The sequence below is a fragment of the Morone saxatilis genome, unplaced genomic scaffold (assembly GCF_004916995.1).
Source record: "Morone saxatilis isolate NCDOM2014 unplaced genomic scaffold, NCSU_SB_2.0 Contig7, whole genome shotgun sequence".
NCBI lineage: Eukaryota > Metazoa > Chordata > Actinopteri > Moronidae > Morone > Morone saxatilis.
The window spans coordinates 15,532,954-15,554,096 of record NW_023340246.1 but is presented as its reverse complement, the minus strand read 5'-3'; the positions used below and the strand labels follow the sequence as shown (position 1 = coordinate 15,554,096).

At 39.5% G+C, this 21,143-nt stretch overlaps 1 protein-coding gene across 1 annotated transcript; it reads left to right on the top strand.

The window, feature by feature from the left end:
* Window positions 1-10,314: 10,314 nt before the first annotated feature.
* On the top strand, window positions 10,315-19,557 carry rhag (Rh associated glycoprotein). Its single transcript, XM_035678679.1, has 10 exons — window positions 10,315-10,611; window positions 15,098-15,281; window positions 15,485-15,635; window positions 15,766-15,913; window positions 16,171-16,337; window positions 16,431-16,568; window positions 17,080-17,201; window positions 17,392-17,465; window positions 17,623-17,696; window positions 18,031-19,557. Exons 1-10 carry the CDS (start codon window positions 10,434-10,436, stop codon window positions 18,103-18,105), a joined length of 1,311 nt encoding a protein of 436 aa, XP_035534572.1. The 5' UTR covers window positions 10,315-10,433; the 3' UTR covers window positions 18,106-19,557.
* Window positions 19,558-21,143: the final 1,586 nt, after the last annotated feature.

The window sequence follows — 21,143 nt, the reverse complement described above, 5'->3', positions numbered from 1 at the left end:
TTTGGAGGGGGGGGCGAGTTGCAAAGACACATTCGTAGCAGCAATCATGTCGGCCTATTTGCTTTATGTCAGCACATCTGATATATGATAATATTAATATACCCCCAAAATTAGTTAAATCATGTTTTCAGGGGAGGTCTTGCCTTATTAAGAGCCGGCTCCCCTGTAGTTTGCAAACTGGTCACTAGAATAAGCATTACTCCCAAACATAGAAAATGAGCAAACACTGTATAAAGGGCACATACCAAAGTGGGAGATCCAGTCAATGATAAAGAAAAAGGTTTTACGAGCACTTTCAATCCATTTTCAGTCCAAAAAGGTTCCATGGGGCAATCCCATCTTCCAAAGTGCCTTTTAATCTACTGAGCATAGACCGATGCTATCACTGCCATTGCACTGAACCTAATCTTTCCATTCTGGAGCTGTAGATATTTTCCGTAATAATTATCGAGGCTGTAATACTTTAAAACTTTCCCATAATAACTGAAAATTGTTTTTAGATAAAAGTTTAAATATGCCTCCCTATGTAGTGACCTTAAAAGTGAACTCAAACCAGCATTGCATGCACACGATCATATACAAATGAATACCTTCTAAGAAAATTGCAAATATTATTACATCAAGCTGTTTGTACAACCCAAACACAGCATGTAACATGTGAAGTTAACCATGTCTTTCCAAATAGATGGTGTTTCTATCACTGATTTGGCTCAAGCTGTCACGAGAAGAGGCTTTAAGAGGAGAGAACAAACAGATGGTCTCCCATATACAGTAAACGCACTGTATACTGTACTTCTGTGCAGCCCTTATGTAATTAACCTCCTATAATAACTAACATGTGGGGAAACATTTAAACAGCTGGATCGTCATACAAAAGCTGCTTCATGTGGCAGCTGGACATTCTTTGATATAATCAGTCCGTTGTTTTAAATCAATATTTGAATAAACAGCTGAAACTTGCATGAAGGTTGTTTGCTTCTACTGGATGCCAAACATTTTTTCAGTGTGTAAACGTACTGTACGTTTAACAAGACTCATTAATTATAACATATACATAAAGCTCCTCCCAGTAGTGTGGTCTTTTTGCTCTGTTGTTTGCGTGACAAGTCATTTTCTCTTTTTTCCTCCCTTTTCTACTTCACCGACATGCCTCAAACCCCCAATCTCTGTACATCCTGTGTATTGAGAGCCCACTCCCCATGTTGTTTGAGTCAGGATGTTTGTTTTCGATTGCTTTTCGCCCTCATCCCCACCCCCTCCTCCATTTTCCTATTTCTATAGGAAGTCCTGGGTTGTGGCCCAATCATTTTAGTTTTTATTAAGATGTGGTGATAATGTGGCAGGTTGATTGCCGTGTGGAGCCACATGAGGAAAGGGTGCGGCGAAGGGCCCTCAATTAGGCGTCATTTAAAAGAAGCCCGCACTAGATAAAGCAATTACAACATCACTGCAGGGAGGCTCAGTGTTTGAAAGGCATACATGACATCAGGATGTACTACAGAGGAAGCTGCAGAGCGCGCTATCAAAGGCTTCAATCCAACAATAACATGACAGCAATTCCTTTCAGGCTTGGTGGATTTAAAAGTGTAAGGATAAAGACTGTGGGAAATCAAAAGCAAAGAAAACAACAGAGGTGCTATTATGCCTCTTTTAACTCATCTCCACTCATGCTGTCACTCTGCTATGCATACATTTAGCTTGACATTTAAAACTGAAAAGGAAAATGTAGCTTCGCAGTAACATTAAGAGTTCAAGTCTAGCTCTTGACCTGTCGCACGTCATCTCTGGCTGAATGCGTTTCTTGCCACTTTCTCCACCAGAAGAAATGTCAGAATTACAATTTAGAGTGTTATTATACATTTCATACTTGCAGTGGCCTGGGACCACAACTTGCTTGTGTTATCTTTGTAATTGAGGAAACTACAAAGTAAAGCAAAGATTTATCTCTGTGTGCACAAATAGGAGTCCCACGACACTGTAACCAAACTAACCCCACCGCCCTAAATAGACTGCACACTTTAGCTTCAAACAGTAAGCATGGGTTGAAATGTAGACTTAATAGGTCTTCATGGATCCAAACTTACATAGGAAACCGGCTAATGCTAATATGATGTAATTCTAATTACCAGTCTTAATCAGTCGGAAATGCCCATATTTTATGCATGTTCAAATTAATTAATTCATACCACTGCAAGCAAACTGTGTGCCTCACCGCTATAAGTTGAGCTTATTCAAATCTTTAACCTTCTAGGATTTAAAGTAGTAACCTTTTTAATAAGCATGAACATGCCACAGAGGTTCAGTTACTGTACATCTTCCTGCTGTCACGAAAAAAAAAAAAACATAACTGCAATTTCTCTGTATCACGTTTTGCACATGTGGTTTTGATCCCACAGCGTTCATACTGTACTCACGCTCCTCTGTCTGCACTCTGCTTTGACTGATGCCTGTTGCACATCCTATGGTAACATGATAGGCATGGCAATAAATCCTCCTGCACACCTGTTAAGCATTCGAGTGCTCTCAGCCATCTTCAAACAGCGTTGCCTATCAGCATCTGCAGTTGTGTGCGAAGCCTTTTAAGTGCATAGGTGCTGGTGTAAGAGGGAATGTTCTTGTTATGAAGATGCAGTCTTTGACTGACAGAAAGGTATTTGTCTCATCTACACCTTATTTGACAATTCATTCACGTCTTAAAGGTTCCCATTTCGCCTCTGCTTGTTGCCGTAATTTCTTTCCAGCTCACCTGAAGCCTCCCAGATGTGTGCCCTCTTAACCCTGTGTTGTGAAACACTATTTGATGCTATATAATTACCCTTCACTTAAATAGCATAAAGGGCCACCGCAACATAAACATGATGAGAGCTTGTGATTGTTCTTGATTGCTAACATCTAAAATGCTGATTACCCGCCTGCATAGGCTTCCCTCCGAGCGGGCTTATCAGGGTGTACAACTGTTCCTCTCGGCCCCCGTCACAGGAAACGAGGGGTGGGGTACGTTCAGAGGGGGTGTGGTGAGAGTAATGCCTCGGGATGGAAAGAAGGAGTGTTCATGCGCTCGTCGTCCTTTGCATTCCAGTTCGCACCACCGTGGTGCATCAGGGGTGTTAGGCATTAAATGTGGAGGACCTCACTGAAAACATCTACAGTGGTAAAAGAAATCTTGTGGTACCAAAAGCTACATTTCCTCCCGAGGGGCCAGATAACTTTGGAGGCATTTCCACCACTGGGGCCAGGACATTATTTTTAGCGATGGGATGGGTATAGTGTAATTGAGTACTCAATTTGGACGTCGGTATTTGTCCAAAGTAGAGAGTACTCACATTCTCAGTCCTCAGTCACACATCACTCCACCTAAAGTTACAGGCAGACCAGGCTTAATACTTAATATAACTGAAACTAGGAAGTATGTATCATAGAACAACTACAGTTTGATGATCAACCATTTGCACTAAGCACAAGGAGAAAACAGAGAAGACAGATAACAGGCAATTTCTCATCACCTTATTTGCTAGCATTTTAAGCACGCACTGTTATGATGCCACCAGGACGCAGAAGATTAACCAGATCATCACAGAAATGGTGACTGGAGATATGTTCCCGTTAAGCTTTGTGGAAAGAGAAGGTTTCCACGAGCTGATAGCATTTGTTGAGCCGGTGTAGAAGCTACCATCTCGGCGAATCTCTAAAGTCTGCGTAGAAAGGTTGCATCAGGCTAACCTGAACACAACCCACGTTTTCATTTGGATGTTCATTTCAGATCCTTTTAGCACTTGAGTTCTCAATAATATATTTAATACTCAAATATTAATTAAAATGCCATCTGTATTGGGCACAACTCAAACATTCTCTTTAGTGCTGGTCTTCTGATCTGGTCTCCTCTGAAATACGAAGATCCTTTCAACAACAGTCACCCACTGAGCGTCTGAAGTGGACTACTTCTACTTTGACCCAAGCATACTGACCCCTGCTACTGCTGTCACATTACACCAGGCTTAAAAGGCTGCAGTTGTGCATAACGATAATGATGAACAGGATAAGACAACATGGACTCAAAGCAAACAGCTCAAGCCTTTACACAAAAAATAAGCAGCACATGTTTCTTAGGAATATTTACTCTTTACATTTGTCTCCACAGGAGCTTCAACACCCTTCAGTAAAACACCTGCTGGTTCAAAGATGACAAGAATTCTTCAGCTGGAAATGTGAAATATGCAACGCACATATGAATACAATCCCATCCATGTCTCATACCAACATATGTATTCATTTTACAAAAGATTCCTCGCTCATTTCTCAGATGAAATGCTCGAGAGAAGAATTGATCTCCTGATCTATCAGGCACTGGAGCGACTGACTCTCTACAGCGGGGACAGTAGCTGTTTCATAACTGCCATATTTACAGTGTCTGTTAGATCCCAGGGAGAGCGGACTGGTTCACACCTGTTAAAGTGTCCTTGAGTTAAACACTGGACCTTTATCTCCTCTGTGATTGTGACATGCATACAGTATTTTTAACTATGTTCTTCTAGTCATTGACCAAGGTCCTTTTCTTTAATTGTGACTTGGCTAATTCAGGCTAACATGCTTTTATCAGGCCAAAATAATCTGTTTATTATTCTCATCCAGCTAATTTGGGTCTTTGAAAGCAGTTTAAGGATTAATTTGTTAATCCTGCTTGAATAACAGTGCACTCTTATTTTAAAATAAAAGCTAAATGTGTAGTGAGTTGGAACCATTAATATGATTGGCTGAGTGCTGATGCTGTGATCTGTGGGGTAGGTGTGTCAGCACAAAGATTCATGGACTCAAGTCTCTTTTTATGTGTGTTACTGCATTGTTACAGAGGTCATTTTGTTATTGCTATTTCCACACTTTAATCCCTGTTAAACAATTAGATATTACCCGTGGATGTACCCTGCTTTTAAAATGAAATCTCTTAAAAATAAGCTTTAATTACATGAACAATTTTAAGCGAAGTGGTCATTTGTTTTCACTGAGGTTATGATGGAGATATGATCCAGGAAGTTATATTAGCTCCCTTATTATTAAAACCCTTAGAAATTGGACATTTGCCTACGAACTCACAGCTACATCTCCAGAGACACCAGGTACTTTTACAGATACATGGTACGTTTTATTCACACATGCAGTATTTTTAACTTCCAGCTCCTGGCATTGTGAGGTCTACAGGCAGGACAAACCTGCAGTGCCACTCTTAACCTGCAACAGATTGAAAACAGAAACAGAAATTTCCCAGTGGATGCGCAGGCTTCACAAAAGACTTCAAAGTATCTCCACAGCCTCACTCCAAGGAACCCTCCTCCCTTTATTTATCAGGCCTCATAAATCAGGCTGGATTATTGAAGATATTTCTCATGCAAAGCTCTGCAGAGCTCACGTACATTCATGTACTAAGCTGTATGTGATGTTATTTAGTTACCCCACCCAACAAAACTGCTTTACAGTTCTGATTAATGAGGAGAAAGGACCTGGCTTTTGTCTGTCACACCACTGGGCTTATGTTTCCAATCAGCTATATACATATCTCCATAAGGAGGAATCCTCCAAACTGAGGAATGCTGTGTTGATCTCCCGGGTATCCAACAAGAGGCATGGATGTAGCTTCACACGAGTGCAGAGGTCTGTATCATGCAGTGTGAAAGGAGGAATCCTTATGAGGACATACTAGTCCTCATTACAAGTGATAAGAAGTTAATACTTTGGGGCATCCAGTAACGATGCATGTGGAGTTGACCTTTGCATGAGAAAGAGCTGAACAAACCACATGGAGGAATGTCCATACAAACATGTCAGCTGCAACATGGTGATCACCCCCCCCCCCACACACACNNACACACACACACACACACAAGAGATAAGAGTCAGTGTACTGAGAAATATGATAGACTTAAATGAATGACTGCTTCAGGTGTCAGTGGATGGAACCTTTCTATCAATTGAATGAGTTTTTCAATAAATAAATTAAACTTTTCCCATCATGAAAACTGACTTTTCCACAGACAGTATCTGCTCTGATGAAAGGACTTCCTGGATGTGGGGAGTTTCATCAAAAGGCAATAACTAGAAGTATACATGAGGCAATGAATCTTTAAACCTCAGTTTGACCTTTGCATATGACAGCGCCTGTCCAGGAATGTCCTGACGCAGAAAACTACAGCGAACTAAAGTAGTCATCTATCATCCAATTCCTTTGGCTCTTTGATCCCTTACACTCACCGAGTTGTCTTGCCATTACAGCGAGACTCCTGTCTGTGACAGATGGACCGAGCGAATAGAGGATCAACTGTACAGTAGGTCTGGTTTCAACATCAACGTCTATGTAGTCATGTATGTTGCATAACGGCACATGGGGGATCCGAGACAAAGGATGGAGCACATTTGGGCCTGATGGCTTGTTTACTTTATACAAATCTTCGCTTTACGGTGGGGTTGTGAGTGAGCGGAGATAAATTGCCTAATGGTTTTCCTGGAATGTGAAGTTCACAGGGAGGCTAGATTACAAGTGCTTTGAGCTGATAAAGGATTTAGCTGTTTAGCTTTGGTGTTTTTTTTTTTTTTGCGCTTTGTTGCTTTAATGTTGAAACTTTTTCCGATTCTGCGAGATTCTAAACAAACCAACACATTTATTTCCAGCGGCAATAATAGGGTTTGTTTGACGAAAGCACCAAATTATTCCCTTTGAGACTGGCAAAGCTTATTACAACACAGAGAAAGAGCCAGAATTTGACGTAATACCATCACAATAACATCACAGGTTCAGTGAAGAGTCAATCAGTGCAAGCATTTATTCAGACTATTCACATGGCTAGTTCCTGCACAGCTGCAAGCCAACCACTTACACGCTAGCAAGCCGGGAATATCCTAGCGCATACCTCTCTCAGCCTCTTCATTTCATTCATTAAGTGGGTAATTAAAGAGGAAGGAAAAACAACATGACTTACTATAAACATAAACGCATATACAATAGTAAACTAAAGTTGAGCTTGATGCATGAAAAATTGTATAGATTTACAATGAATCCACAAATTCCATTGAAATTTTTAAAAAAAGATTAGCATCTTTAAATGCTGGTGTGTCTGAGCCTTTAAAGAAACAGTATGACATAGACCTTTTTCACAGCAGCCATTTTGACACAAAATAGGGCAAACACAGGTGTTACCAATGATACTAATTAAGTTTCTGCTCTATTCAGTTCAAACAGTCTCTGTTATACTAACTGGAACACATGAGTCTTATCAATCTACTGACAGTGAGGAGATTGTAGGATGTTACCATCATCAGTCTATCGGTCTCAATGTCTGATCGAGACACTGGATCATGCCTGTTAGAGGTTAGAGAACATATGTTAACAACCTAAGCACACTGGTACCTCTGGGACACCCCTCTGCGAAATGTGAGACTCAGCAGTGTTTACTGTTATTGAACAGTCCTGACTACATAAACAGTTCTCATGTTCGCTGTCAAAATGCTGACACATTACAGCTGAGCTGAGAAAAGTTGATCCTCCGGAAAACTGTAGACATAATAATGGGTTACTTGCAGACTGGAGTTTCACTATTACACAAACATTTCTCAGGGTTAGAGCTAGTCTGGGGGCAAAAATACTAAGTTAGCTTACATGGGAGGAGTCAAACAGCCACGGTTTGTTTTGTAATTAATAGACAGAAAAACAATAAAGAGCTTTAAAAAGAGAAAGCTACAGTAATGTGAGGGAGTGTCTGTTACCGTCATGAATGATTGACTGTGGCAATTGGACCACAAATCCTCCCCATGCTGTTCAACTTTGCCAGTTAGCTCAGTTGTGTGTGAACTAACCACAGCTCCGCCTGTTGAAACAGCCTCTGCCAAATATTAAAGTAAAACTGTGTAGGTGCCCAGTGATTGAACAAGGAGTCAGCACAAGCAGATTAGTTCTATCAAACTTTTTGATATCTGTCAACATTTGGTAGTAATTTCCCAAAGGGTCTGGGAAAAGTCCTCACCGCGCTCCGCTCCAGGACAAATAAAGATGTGTTGCTGGCAGTGATTAACTACTCTGCTCATTCATAAAGCTTTTGGCCTATAATGAAGGACCTCTGGCCTGAGGTAATTTGGTAAGAGGCCCTCAGATTGTCGCCGCGCTCACTGTGGGAGCCACTTACTGGATCAGAACCTGCAGGCCCAGACCGAAGGAGCCAGCTTGGATAGTTTCCAGTGGGAAATGTAGCACAGGCATGTAGTTGTGTAACAGTTGATGGTAAAAAAGAACTTGAAGTATGAGGTAACCTGATCATGGTTACATACACTGTCTGTAGGGGGTCATGGGTCGGTCATGGGTAGAGTGACAATGTGCAATGTTTGTCAAAGCAACATGAGACAACTAAAAAGAGCTTCAAAGAGGCCACATCTTCCCTGCCTGGATTCAGTGGTGGAAAGCTGAAATTAATGAAATTTGTCACAATTTTGAAATACTTGTAGTTGCAATTTTATGATTATATTTATTAATTATTGATATTTTACCCACATTTATTTGACAGTTAAAGTTATCCTGATATGTTTTGGGCAGAGACTCACTGCCTGTTGTCCAGCTAAACCTGCTCCACGTCTATATAAAATTATTGTTTGAACATACAAATGTACATTTTGTCTTCTTATTACACTGTACCTGCATATTCTTTGTGTTGTATATCAGTGGTCCTCAATATTTCTCAAACAGACACAAATTAGACCACAGACCTCAATTTTATGATATATTTCCCCCCTATCTGATAAGATTGTTTTATCACATAAAGTGTATGAAACCCATTAAACATACAATATGTCATTGTGTTACATATGAGTAGGATTATAGTTAAAATAAATGTTTCCCCTTTTTGCTAGAAATCCCCTGGAACCCTCTTGACGACCTCTGACCCCTGGGTCTTCTTACTGTTACTACTTAGTTGGTTTCTTTTGGTTTTTTGTCCTTCATTTGTGTGCAAAAACAGTAGTGACTTCACAGACACCACAATGATTATAGATAGATTAACCAGTTATAACTGCGCTTATAGTCCCGATCTGTTCCTCAGTCCCTCTCTTCAGCCACACTCTCACCCTCAGCCTTCTGCATTGCTCTCGAGCCGTTGCTCACTTCCCACAGGCTACATACTTTCCTCTAACTCCCCACACCTGCCATCCTCGAGCTGTCCACCAGATGCCCTCAGACCTTTCCTCCTTTTCCCATCACCTAGTTGCCACACCCATCTACACACCTGTTGTCACTCATCAGCCCTGCACTAACCTGCCTACTCCACCCACTCCTTACTTGCATCTCATTCCCTTGGTCATCAGCCATCAACCATTTACTGGTCAACTTCCATTGTTCTCTGCAGGATTGTTGATTTAACATGTGTTTGCTTTCAAGCATCTCTTTGAATCTGAAAACCTGAAACCTGCCTGTTTTATTGAACTTTAGATTCTTGTCTGATCCCTTTTGGATACTGTCTGGGACTGCTTTCCTTGACTGCCTCACTTACTTCATATGTGTACCTATTTTTGCAATTACTAAATCATTAAACTGCAACAGTCGTCTGCATTTGGGTCCTATCCACTGTACTCGTACGCTACCTTCCTTGCACCACCTGTGACTTCACCATAACAAAGTACTTTTGATACTTTAATGTCAATTTTACTGATCATACTTTTGTACTTTTTAACTGTATACAAACTTAAAACATTAAATTTAGTCTTATATATAGAGTTGCTACCTTTAATGTATATGAAGTGACAGGTGCATGAGTCAAGAAACTGGAAAATCATTTAATATCAAGGGAACAGTGTTTAAGTTCATCTGCACTGAGAAAGAGGAACAGTGTTCAGTAGAGCGGATAAAAGAGGAATCTTTTGCAAAAAAAAGTAACTGTATGAAAGCTTCTTTATCTTTTCTTGAGTTGTGATTAGCAACTATATCTATATCTTTATGGAGACATGTTTTTATTTAAATGTTTAAAGAATGTTCTTCTTCTTGTAAAGTAAGACTTGAAAGAAATGCATCAGTCCAAACATTAAAGTTATGTAAACAAGTCAACAAACATAACTTTGACAGTGAAAAATGAGTAGGAAGGAGCAGTCATTAAGTATTTCTCCCATGTCCGCTCACTGGCTGAATGTCATTACGTTTGTGTTTTGCTTTGTCCCCTCCGAAGTCCAGAGAGGAAACCCATCCCCGCGAGCAAAGTGCACGAGGGGGGTGTTCACCACCCAGGCCCCAGTCTCCTGCACTGTTATTGGTCACCACGAAACCTGCATCAGTTTAAAACCAGACACCACTTTCTTCCCTCCCCTCACACACCACAACCCCTAAAAAAGACAGATAGGGAGGGATAGGCAGACAGAGTTAGTGAGTGCGTGTGTGTGTCAGACTGTGAAAGATAACCAGAGTTGATCTCAGGATGCCTGCCTACTCCACCAACATGAGGTTTAAGTTCCCCATCTTGGCCTTGGTTTTGGAGATTATCACCATCATCCTTTTTGGCGTGTTTGCGGACTATGATGACGGGAAAGGTCACGGGCACGACACACACTCGAATGAGACTCACCATGAAAAATCACCCACGGAACTTTACCCCAGTAAGTGTACCTGGGATTGGTTGCTGAGGGATGCTTTGCTCCTGGATGCCTCTGTGTTTGGTCACTAGACCATTTTTGGAGTTTTTATTTAATGGCTCTGGCAGACTACCTTTGCTGTAGCTTTGAGGTTAACATTCTTGTTAAATGGAAAAAATTCACATTAAAACAGAGTTAAAAATATCCAGCAAAGCTTTGTGACACCTAACAGGGGCAATGTCCTGACTGAAATGATGATCTATATTTTAAAACTAATAAATCAACAAATCTTCCACATTTCCAAGTTTTGGTTCTCTGAGGTTCTAGTCTCGAACTTTGAATTGTTTAGTGAACTGAAAAAGCCCACCTTCATTGGAATAATGTGAAATCGATTTTAAGGATGTCATTTTCCAATTACCTGCAAACAGAAATAGAAGAATTTGGATGCTGTTTCCAAAGCAGGTCTGCTGAATGCAATAAGAGGAGTCATGGGGTCGCATTCTCATCCGTCACAAAGTCTATTCATACGCATACAGCTGAGGATCCTGCAGAGAAAAGTGTCAGGTCTCTTACAGTGGAGGTCACATGTGATTTTAATTAATGTTTCAAAACTAAATAACAACGACAGATGGTAGATGGGGCAAGAAAATGCTGTTTTTTTGATTTTGTGTAGCATTTAAAAGCAGTCTTTTTATTGCAGCTGCATTGTAGACAGGGTGCAACTATAAACTGCTGTTTTCCTATATGAATGTCTGCTCATGACTGGGTGGGGCAGGTGTGGCCCACAGAGATTAGCTCAGCGTTAAGGCTAAGCATATCTTACACTTCATATGGATGTTTTTTTAGATAAAACATTGTCTAGAAATATGGTTTATATTTCTAGCATTACTTTGCTTTTTTCTTTCCTTTTTTAATCACACTAGGTTTTTAAAGACCAAAAATAAAAATATATAAGATGTTAAGGGACATATTTGAAGATAGAAATATCAAACAGGCACATAAAGTATTTTAATTATGCAGAAAGAGCTATAGCCATTACCATTTCAAATGCAATTGCATAACGTGAAGGCTTGCGGTTGCGTGCAGTGAGATCTACTAACCAACGCATTCCAGACATCTGTGATTAGGCCCAAAAGAAGACCACTATGCCGAGAAATGTGGACTGGAGCAAGAAAAAGCTATTCTGGAGCAAATTATATCAATTATAAAATGATGCAAATGACCAAAATAAATTCTGGTTTTATCTTAATGCAGAATGAAAACGAGGGGCAATGACAGTTGCTAATCCAGCATTTTAAAAAATGAAATAATAATTTATCTTTTTGCACTGGTTGCATCACTCCTGCACTACAGTTCCCTCGCTCCTCTTGGCTCACCCAGTTCTTCAGAAGATTACCTAACATCTGGGCGTGGTGCCAGTCACTGCAGCTGCTTTCCAACTTTACCTCCTCTCCATCCTCAAACTACTGTTCACTAGAAGCCCCAAATACAAGGGAAGCAAGTCTGAATCACCCAGCTGTGAATGGGAGGGAGGGTCAAAGTGCAAGCTGAAGGCAAACAGGTTTTCTTCAAAAACAGCTCCATGGATATTAGCCAAATCAAATATTTACAGCTCGACTTGCTGCTGCAGATATCAGCGCTCAGTGCTGAATGCAAAAAATGCTGACCACATGTTATGTAGCAGTAAATAGGTACACATCAGGGTATTTAAAGATGACCCATCAACGCAAATTGTTCGTTATCAACTGTTCGCTCTTGTAAAATCCATCGCGGAAGTGGTCTGACACGTAATGCCCACAATAAATTTGCTCCCAACTCTCAATTATTGCTGGGCTTTTATGAGATTAAACAACATTTCTGGATTTGCTAGCAGATTAGTTAATGATTAAGAACCCTATAAGAGCATGTCTAGAAACTATTATACAGTATTCAAATTGTAGCATGTTCAGATTCTGCATCAAAAAAGTAGATGCAGACATTTGTCATTACTCACTTTTTACCAAGGGACATATTTAAATATAGTTTACTCCCTCATTAGTCTGTCTACAGCTGTCACAGTTTAGTGCCTGCTGTGTGGAAATGTATCCTGAAGCAGGCAGATTGTTTGATACATAAAAATGTTGCATGCATACTTGTTTTCCTCATATCATGTATGGGATTAAGACATACTATGTACAGCTTTTTGTGAAATACACTATTACAAAATTAAATGAGAAGATCGATATTCTGTTCTTGTCTGTACGGTAAATGTAGCTACAGCCAGCAGCTAGTTAGCTTAGCTTAACACAAAGACTGGAAACAGCTAGCCTGTCTCCATAACAACATCCACTTACCAAAACCTCTAAGGCTCACAAAGTAGCACGTTATAGCTTGTTTGTTTAATCGGTACAAAACTGTAAAAGAAACATGTTGTGGTTTTATGTGGGGGGGTTATATGCCAGACTATTTTCTGGCTCGGTGCAGTGACTTTATGTAGTCTCCACATGTTGCCTGGCAACCTTATGATGATTACAAGAAATTGCAGAAATTACAGAAATTAAACAAATGAGATATAATGTGTTAATTAGTAAGATTAAGAGGCGTTTTTTTTTTTTTTTCTGGTTAGCAGTTTAGCTGTTTCCCCCTGTTGGGCTGAGCAAAGCTGACCATGTGTTTGTGGTAGGTTTATATTCCTGCACAGACCTGAGAGTGGTTTGGATCGCTCAAAACAAAAAGAATAGGTGCAATTTTTTTAAAAATGTCAAACTATTCCTTTAAGATTGCAGTAAATACCGGCTATTTCAAAGATAAAAGTAATTGTGTCCTGTCTAGACAATAGTGGCTACGTTCACACTCATTACGGACTGAGGAAATTAAGTGCATTGTTCCTCAGCCTGCGCACACGTCCACCTTGATTTGTTTTCCACATGAGGGACTCATCATATCAAGCTTGAAGGCTTTTGAGAAACAGGAGTCCCACTTCCTGTCATGATGATGACTCCTGGGGGAGCGGGTCGCCCAGTTCTACGGAAAAAAATTCCCCCACAATTACCAAGCCTTAGCCCAGATTTACAGAGTATCTCCACGTAAAGAGCTTGATGTTTTTACATCGTCGTTACTGCTGATCAAACATCATGTAATCCAATCCAATCCAACTTTATTGTTAGGCACTTTAAAAAACAACCAAAAGTTGACCAAAGTGGCTGTAACAAGGAGAATAAATAAAACAGCCATCAAATAGAAGACAATAACAAGGCTCACTGAAGGTGGCAAAAAATTACATATTAAATACAACCAATAATGAAAGACATAAAAAAACATGAGAAAAATAATAGCAGCCAATAAAAAAGGCAATCAAAAATACGAGAAAAATTCAAAATCCAAGTTAAATAAGTCGACATCTTACTGACAGTGTCCAAAGCCCCACAGAGAGAAGGATTGGGTTGTTTAAGAAGGGATTTAAAAACAGACAGAAGAAAGCAAGGCCTGATAAATATTAATGTGGCCAGAGGGCAGATGCATTGCCATAGATTTAGGGAGCCAGACCACAGCAAAGGCACGGTCCCCTCCCTGAGCTTCGCTTAGTTTAGGCAACTCAGGAGGCAGCCCTGATCATCTACCCTGAGAAGAGCCGGAGGGTATCACTAGGGGGCGGTGTAGAAGCCTCAGCAGAGGAGGGGCGGCGCGGCAAGACCATCTCAGCGATTTAAAGCAAATAAAGAATTTTACAAGAATGGATGCCCATTTCGAATAGGCCAACGCCAGTGGAGTGAGGCTGCGGATAAATTTCAACATCTAGCAAAATTCCAAAACCCTGCCTGTCTTTGCCGGAACTGAGAAACTAAATAGAATAGCAGGGTGCTGCTAAAAAGTCCCCTCCACCACCTCCCAGAGATCTCATAAGTCTTTCAACAACTTATTAAGAACCATGTTGCACTTAATAGACGAACCAAGCACATGGTCAGCAAACTCAATGGAAACGCGGGAGGCCATTTTCCCCAGAACTCCAATTCATCAGTTTTAACTTGCATGTAAATAGGCAGCCAGTGGAGTGAGGCTAAAAGGATAATTAAACATCCTAGCAAATTCCAAAACCCTGCTGTCTTTGTCCGACTGAGACTAATAGATAAGGGTGTGCTAAAAGTCCCCTCCACCCTCCCCCAGAGACTTCATAAGTTTAAACTTATTAAGACCATTTGCACTTAATAGAAACAGCACATGGTCACAAACTCAATGGGAACAGCGGGAGCATTTTCCCAGAATTCCATTCATAGTTTTATTGAATTGCTTTTCCATTTAACAGGTCACGGCTGACAATACAGCCCCTGTGGAATTGAAACGACTCCTGTGAAATCCTTTAAACTACAAAGTCCAAAAAATACCACAGTGAACAGTGGAGTCGTAGCAAATGGCTAATTTCTAATTGAAGTAAATTCCACATTTAGCCGAGGCTAAAGTGGGACTCTCCCAACAAAGCAGGGCCCTGTCATGGAATCAGCAGCAGAACTGACCTCCCTTCTCATTCCTCCAGTGTTTCAGGATGTCCACGTCATGATCTTCATCGGCTTCGGGTTCCTGATGACCTTCCTGAAGAGATACGGGTTCAGCAGCGTGGGCGTCAACTTACTCCTGGCTGCCTTCGGCCTGCAGTGGGGCCTCCTCATGCAGGGCTTCTGGCACATGGACCATGGCAAGATCAAAATCGACATCTTCAAGTACGAATGTCTTTTCTTGCATGTTTTGTCAATCAGTCACCAACTAATTAACATTTATGCAGTTATAATATATAAATATAAATATATACATCCTCCACTTAGTAGCAGCTCAATAAACCAAAGACTCTTCCTGTTGGCTGCTGCTGAGTCAATGTGGCTTCTTGTGTTCTGCCTCTTTATCATCCTATAATTCTCTCCTGCAGAATGATTAATGCAGACTTCAGCACAGCCACAGTGCTGATCTCTTTCGGGGCTGTTCTGGGTAAAACCAGCCCAGTGCAGCTCCTCATCATGACCATACTGGAGATCACCATCTTCTCCATCAATGAACATTTGGTGGCCAATGTCCTCAAAGTAAGTACAAAATGACACATTCACGAGTTGATGAACTACATGAGCAGGAACATTGTGTGAACTCTACTTTTTAAAACATGGATTGATGTGATTGTTCTGTTTTGGGTCTGCATCACCTTTTCTTTCCCAGGCTAATGATGTTGGAGCATCCATGATCATCCACGCCTACGGAGCCTACTTTGGCCTGGCAGTGGCTCGAGTACTTTACCGACCAAGTTTAAGAAACGGACATGAGAACGACGGATCTGTTTATCACTCCGATCTGTTTGCTATGATTGGTAAGAGCGTTAAACTTTAAAAGTATACAGTGTTTACAGAAGGAATATGTTTTATTTAACCCTGCATGGTTCATCAATGGCCTCCTGCATGTATTTGGTTGGTGCCACCTAGTGGAGACAAATAACCTTGCGGCGGATACAGTGATTGAGGACCTCTTAGATTCTTAAATCTATATCTCACCTGCAGTGTGATGTGATATGAATGAGACTTTCAAGATGAATTGATACATAAATGTCTTCATGACTCTCTTCTACAGGAACCGTCTTCTTGTGGATGTTCTGGCCCAGTTTTAACTCGGCCATCGCTGAACCGGGTGTCACTCAACTCACAGCTGTGATCAACACCTACCTCTCCCTGGCTGCCTGCGTGCTCTCTGCCTATGCCATCTCAAGCCTCGTGGAGCACAAAGGAAAACTGGACATGGTCGGATAACTTTCTTTTAATATCCACAATTACACTATTAAGAATTTCTTTTAAAACTAATTAAGTAATATACTTGTTTTCATATTTCTACAGGTGCACATCCAGAACGCCACCTTGGCTGGTGGCGTTGCTGTGGGAACATGTGCCGACATGAACATTGGGCCATTTGGGGCAATGTTGATTGGATTTGTGGCTGGTATCATCTCTACTCTGGGCTTCAAGTTCCTGAGTGTGAGTCGAAAGTTAAAGCAAAGATTGCAAAATGAAAAAAGCACATTCATTATTTTAAGTTTTTAAAATGTATGGTGTAAATGATAAGTCAATAAATTGACTAGTACGTTAAGAGATAGATTAATAAAGTATTTTTAAAGCAAAACTTTAATAAATTGTTCCAGCTTCTCAAATGTGAATATATCTTTTTTTTTTTTTACTCTTCTTTGATGATAATGAGTATCTTTGGGTTTTGGACTGTTGGTCATACAGGACAAGATATTTGAAAACATCACTTTGGGCTCTTGAAAGCTGAGATGAGCATTTTCTACACCAAATTTAATTGAGTAAATGATCTGGAGACCAACCAATGGTGAAAATTAGTTGCAAAATATCATTATATAGATGGAATCGTATGTATTTTGGCGATATGAAGGCGCTTGCCCATTTTTTAAATCAAAATACCTACTTCACCTTTTAAAAAGACACTCATTTTGACTGCAACATGAAGCCTTTTTTCTCTCCTCTGTAGCCCATCCTGGCAGCCAACCTGGGAATCCAGGATACCTGCGGAGTCCACAATCTGCACGGCATGCCAGGCATCCTGGGCGGGTTGGCTGGTATTGTGGCTGTGGCTTTGGGGAAAAAAGAGGGGTAAGGCCCATTTTGCTAACCAAAAATCTTACATATACATGTACACAAATACACAAACAATATATATATATACACACATAACGATTTTGTATCTTTGAAGTAATTTTAATGTTTCAGTTACATGTCAATTCTTACCTTCCTGTCTTCCCCCTTTCCTCCTCCTCCTCCTCCTCTTCATCCTCCTCTTCAGAGGTAATGCTGCCATGCAAGCTGCTGCCTTGGCTTCATCCCTCGGGTTCGCTCTGGTTGGAGGTGCTGTTACAGGTGGGTGGAGGTGAAAAATTAGACTATAAATGTGACACATGACAGTTACACGTGTAAGCACGGGGGTTTGTCAGTCGATGGGAAAGGCCTTCGTTCTTATGATTTAACATAAAGGGACAACACCTGACTGATCAAACAATTCATTTTCTTCTTCAAGGTTTAATAATGAAGTTGCCGTTCTGGGGACAGCCTCCAGACAAGAACTGCTTCGATGACTCTATTTACTGGGAGGTAAGGAATCCCCATTACTCATAAATATTATAAAGTATCACAAGTGATAGACGCAGCAGTACAATACTTTTTCAGGTTATTAAATTAGTGGTTTGGGGATTATATTAGATGGTTGTGGTTCACTACATGATTATAATCAAGACTTTTCAGACTTCCATTGATAGAAAAAAGCACTCTGATACTCTTTGTTGTATCCTCTGCTGGTAAACTCCGCCCAGGTGGTTCAGCATATACAGCAATAATTATTTAATGTTCATAACACACACAGTCATGTCTCATTTAGGTATGCTTCATTATGATGCAGACATAATAATTTGGATTGCATGTTTTCCAGGTTCCTGAAGAGGAGGACGAGCATGAGGAGAGCTTGGCTCACGCTGATCACTCAAAGAACAAAGCAGAGGCTTAAATATCTGCCCACCGTCCACTGAGCTAGTAATGAAGACGTAAAGGATCATTAATCAGCTACACCATATCAATTTGTAAGTTGTACTGATGTGATTAAATATAGACGATGAACTCTGCTCATCAACACAAAAAAAGTGATTAGTTAATTATGAAACATGAGCAAAGATATCTACACGCTGTGTAATTTTCAGTAAAGTAGACTTTAAATGTGTAATTAGGAAGCATTATACAATACATGTTCTAGCAATTAGTAACATAAAGATTGGGTTAATCCCATTTACACTAAGAAAAACAAAAAACTTTTTAAGAATTTAAAAGGACAACAGCAACCTTCAGGGATTTTTTTTTACACTGAAAATTGTGATCAATCATTTCCAACAATCGTGATCCGCTGTAGAAAAACAGAGTGGGTCACACACACCATAGCTTCACTGCTGATACACAACCACTTCTATAAGCTTTTTTTTTCTTTATCTCATTTTTATATTATAAAAAGCATTAAAAAAGCATGTTTTAAGACATTAGTATAGCGTGTATTTTTTCTCCATACATTCTTTTTATATTTCCACATGTGTTTCTGTTGAGGCTTGAGTCAAAGAGAGGAGTTAAACCTGCTTTGACCTGCTGCTTCACGTCACCTCACTGGAGCCCAGTCCTTCTGCGAGGAGTCAGAGTCTGACTGTGTGAAACCGGCAGTGAGGCTCTGACATGGGCAGGGATAGTCGCATGATGTGTTGTAACTAATGAACCTTCACGTTGAGCTTTATCTTCCACTGCTTGCAATCATTTTCTATCTATGTGAGGGCAGCTGTACAATGACTTTAATGCAATGAGGATTGCGTTCGATTGGCAGTCACTGGGCAAGCTGAAGTTCAATTTTATTTTATTTTTTGTATTTTACATTCATTGTATTCTTACATGTACATACAGTTTTGTAGTTTTTAGATGGTTTGACATGGTCAGTTTTATCAAGGACCTGAAAGGTTTTTTTAAAAAAGAGCAACTGGTATCTTTAAAAGAATTCAACAGGAACTTACACACAGATAAATAAAAAAGGTCTGACATTTATATGAGGTGTAAATGTGACGATAAACTAACTTTTTTCTTACCATTTTAACTGTGCCATTATACCTATTAGCAGGCCTTTGTTACACCTGTTTTTTCTACAGTTGAGTTACTGTTGGATTCTTTTTCATTCTGAGTTTTGAACCGTCTCACCTGCAATGAACCTCCTGTTGTATATCGTAGGATTGGAGAGCAGCATTCAACAATAAAACATAAGACCGCAGGGCTACATTCAACTGACTACACACACAGTAGAGTTAATCAATGATAGTTTGGTTTGTCAGATGATTTTTTATGCCCGAAACACATCAAGATTTTGTATTTTTATACAGTGGGCAGTCGTATTTGTATAATATACTAATACTGTCATAATAAATATGTTTTTGTATAATACCAGTGTTTATGTGTGTTTTTGTGGTAGTAATCTTGGAGTGATATTGACTGGTGAGTCCCTGACTTTTGATCTAACGACACAGCAGGTTGACTTTTATGGTTTTGAGTGAAATATCAACAATTATTGGATTAATTGTCAGGAAATTTAGTTCAGACAGTCATGACCTCCTCAGAATGAATTGCAATTACTTTTGTGATCTCCTGACTTTCCTCTAGCACCACCAGCAGGACAAAACACACATTGGTTTTGAGGATATACCTGCAAAAACAACTGACATGCCTGTAAGGATCAGATGTACTTTGTTTATTGGCAATAAGTAGAGCTCAATGCATCAGCAAACAATAGATATATTGGTATCAGTATGTATGTATAACTAGCAACAGAAAAAAATGAGATTGAGGTTATTTAGACACAATCAACCTTACATACTTTATCCACCATTAACAAGTATATTATTATTGAAATGTTCTGTTGGTTACATATATTGTTCACACATCTACCAATTTAATTGAATCAAAAATCTGTTTATTGTGTTATCTGTTTACGTTTTAAAAATATTATAGTAATAATATAGGCATCAATACCAGATCTTTAAACTATAAAATAAATGAAAAACTTGTAGCAAATAATCCATAACGTAACGGGGATAAATCGACACATTTAAGAGGTTGGACTGTGATACGTACACTGAGTAGAATGAGTTAGAAAGAGTGTAGGAAGGAGGTATGTAGAATAGTATTGGAAATAGTAAAACAAAAAAAAAAAAAAAAAACTAGGTTTGGAAATGCTATCCAGTAAATTCTAAAACTAAGACTGGTGCAACACTTCATATGATGTGAACAATGAATATAGCAAAGAAGCTAGAAGTGAAACCAAATAGAAGAGGTTTTTGGAACCAAAATCCTGATCATCATCAAGCTGTTTAGCAAAGGTAGCCAATTTTTGCAGAGCTGCTGCATTCAGACCACTTGACCAAGTATACTAATAAAGTATTAAAACAGCCTTTCACCACATGAAGCTGGGTTTGTAGACTTTACCTGTAATTGGTATACTCGTGATATAAAAAAAGCCAAAGTTCCTCGGGAGAAATCTAAATGGTAAAACATTTATTAGAATTGTTTAAGTTAACTTCCACGCCTGTTTAATAAGATCGACTAAATGAATATTAGTATTTATCAGTTTGAAGAGTTAGCTCACCTGTTTTAAATAAAGAATCGATAGCTGTTATTTAAATTATGTTGTGATCAAGCCTTAACCACAACTCACCTGGATTTTTTAAATAAAGAAATGAAAAATGTAAATTTAATATATGTTCTTAAGTTAAGCGTCAACCTGTTTCTAAACTTAAGAAACTGATACAACTGTAATAGTTATGTTTAAGTCTAACTCACCTGTTGCTTTAAAAATACAGATGATAACAATGTATTTATTATGTGATTTAAGTTGGGTTTACACTCACCCTGATTTTATAATACAGATGATTAAAAATGTAAGTTACCTTTATGTTTTTAAGTTTTAACCTCACTGTTTAAAATAAAAGAAATGATAACGTGTATTTATTAATGTTTCTAAGATTCAAC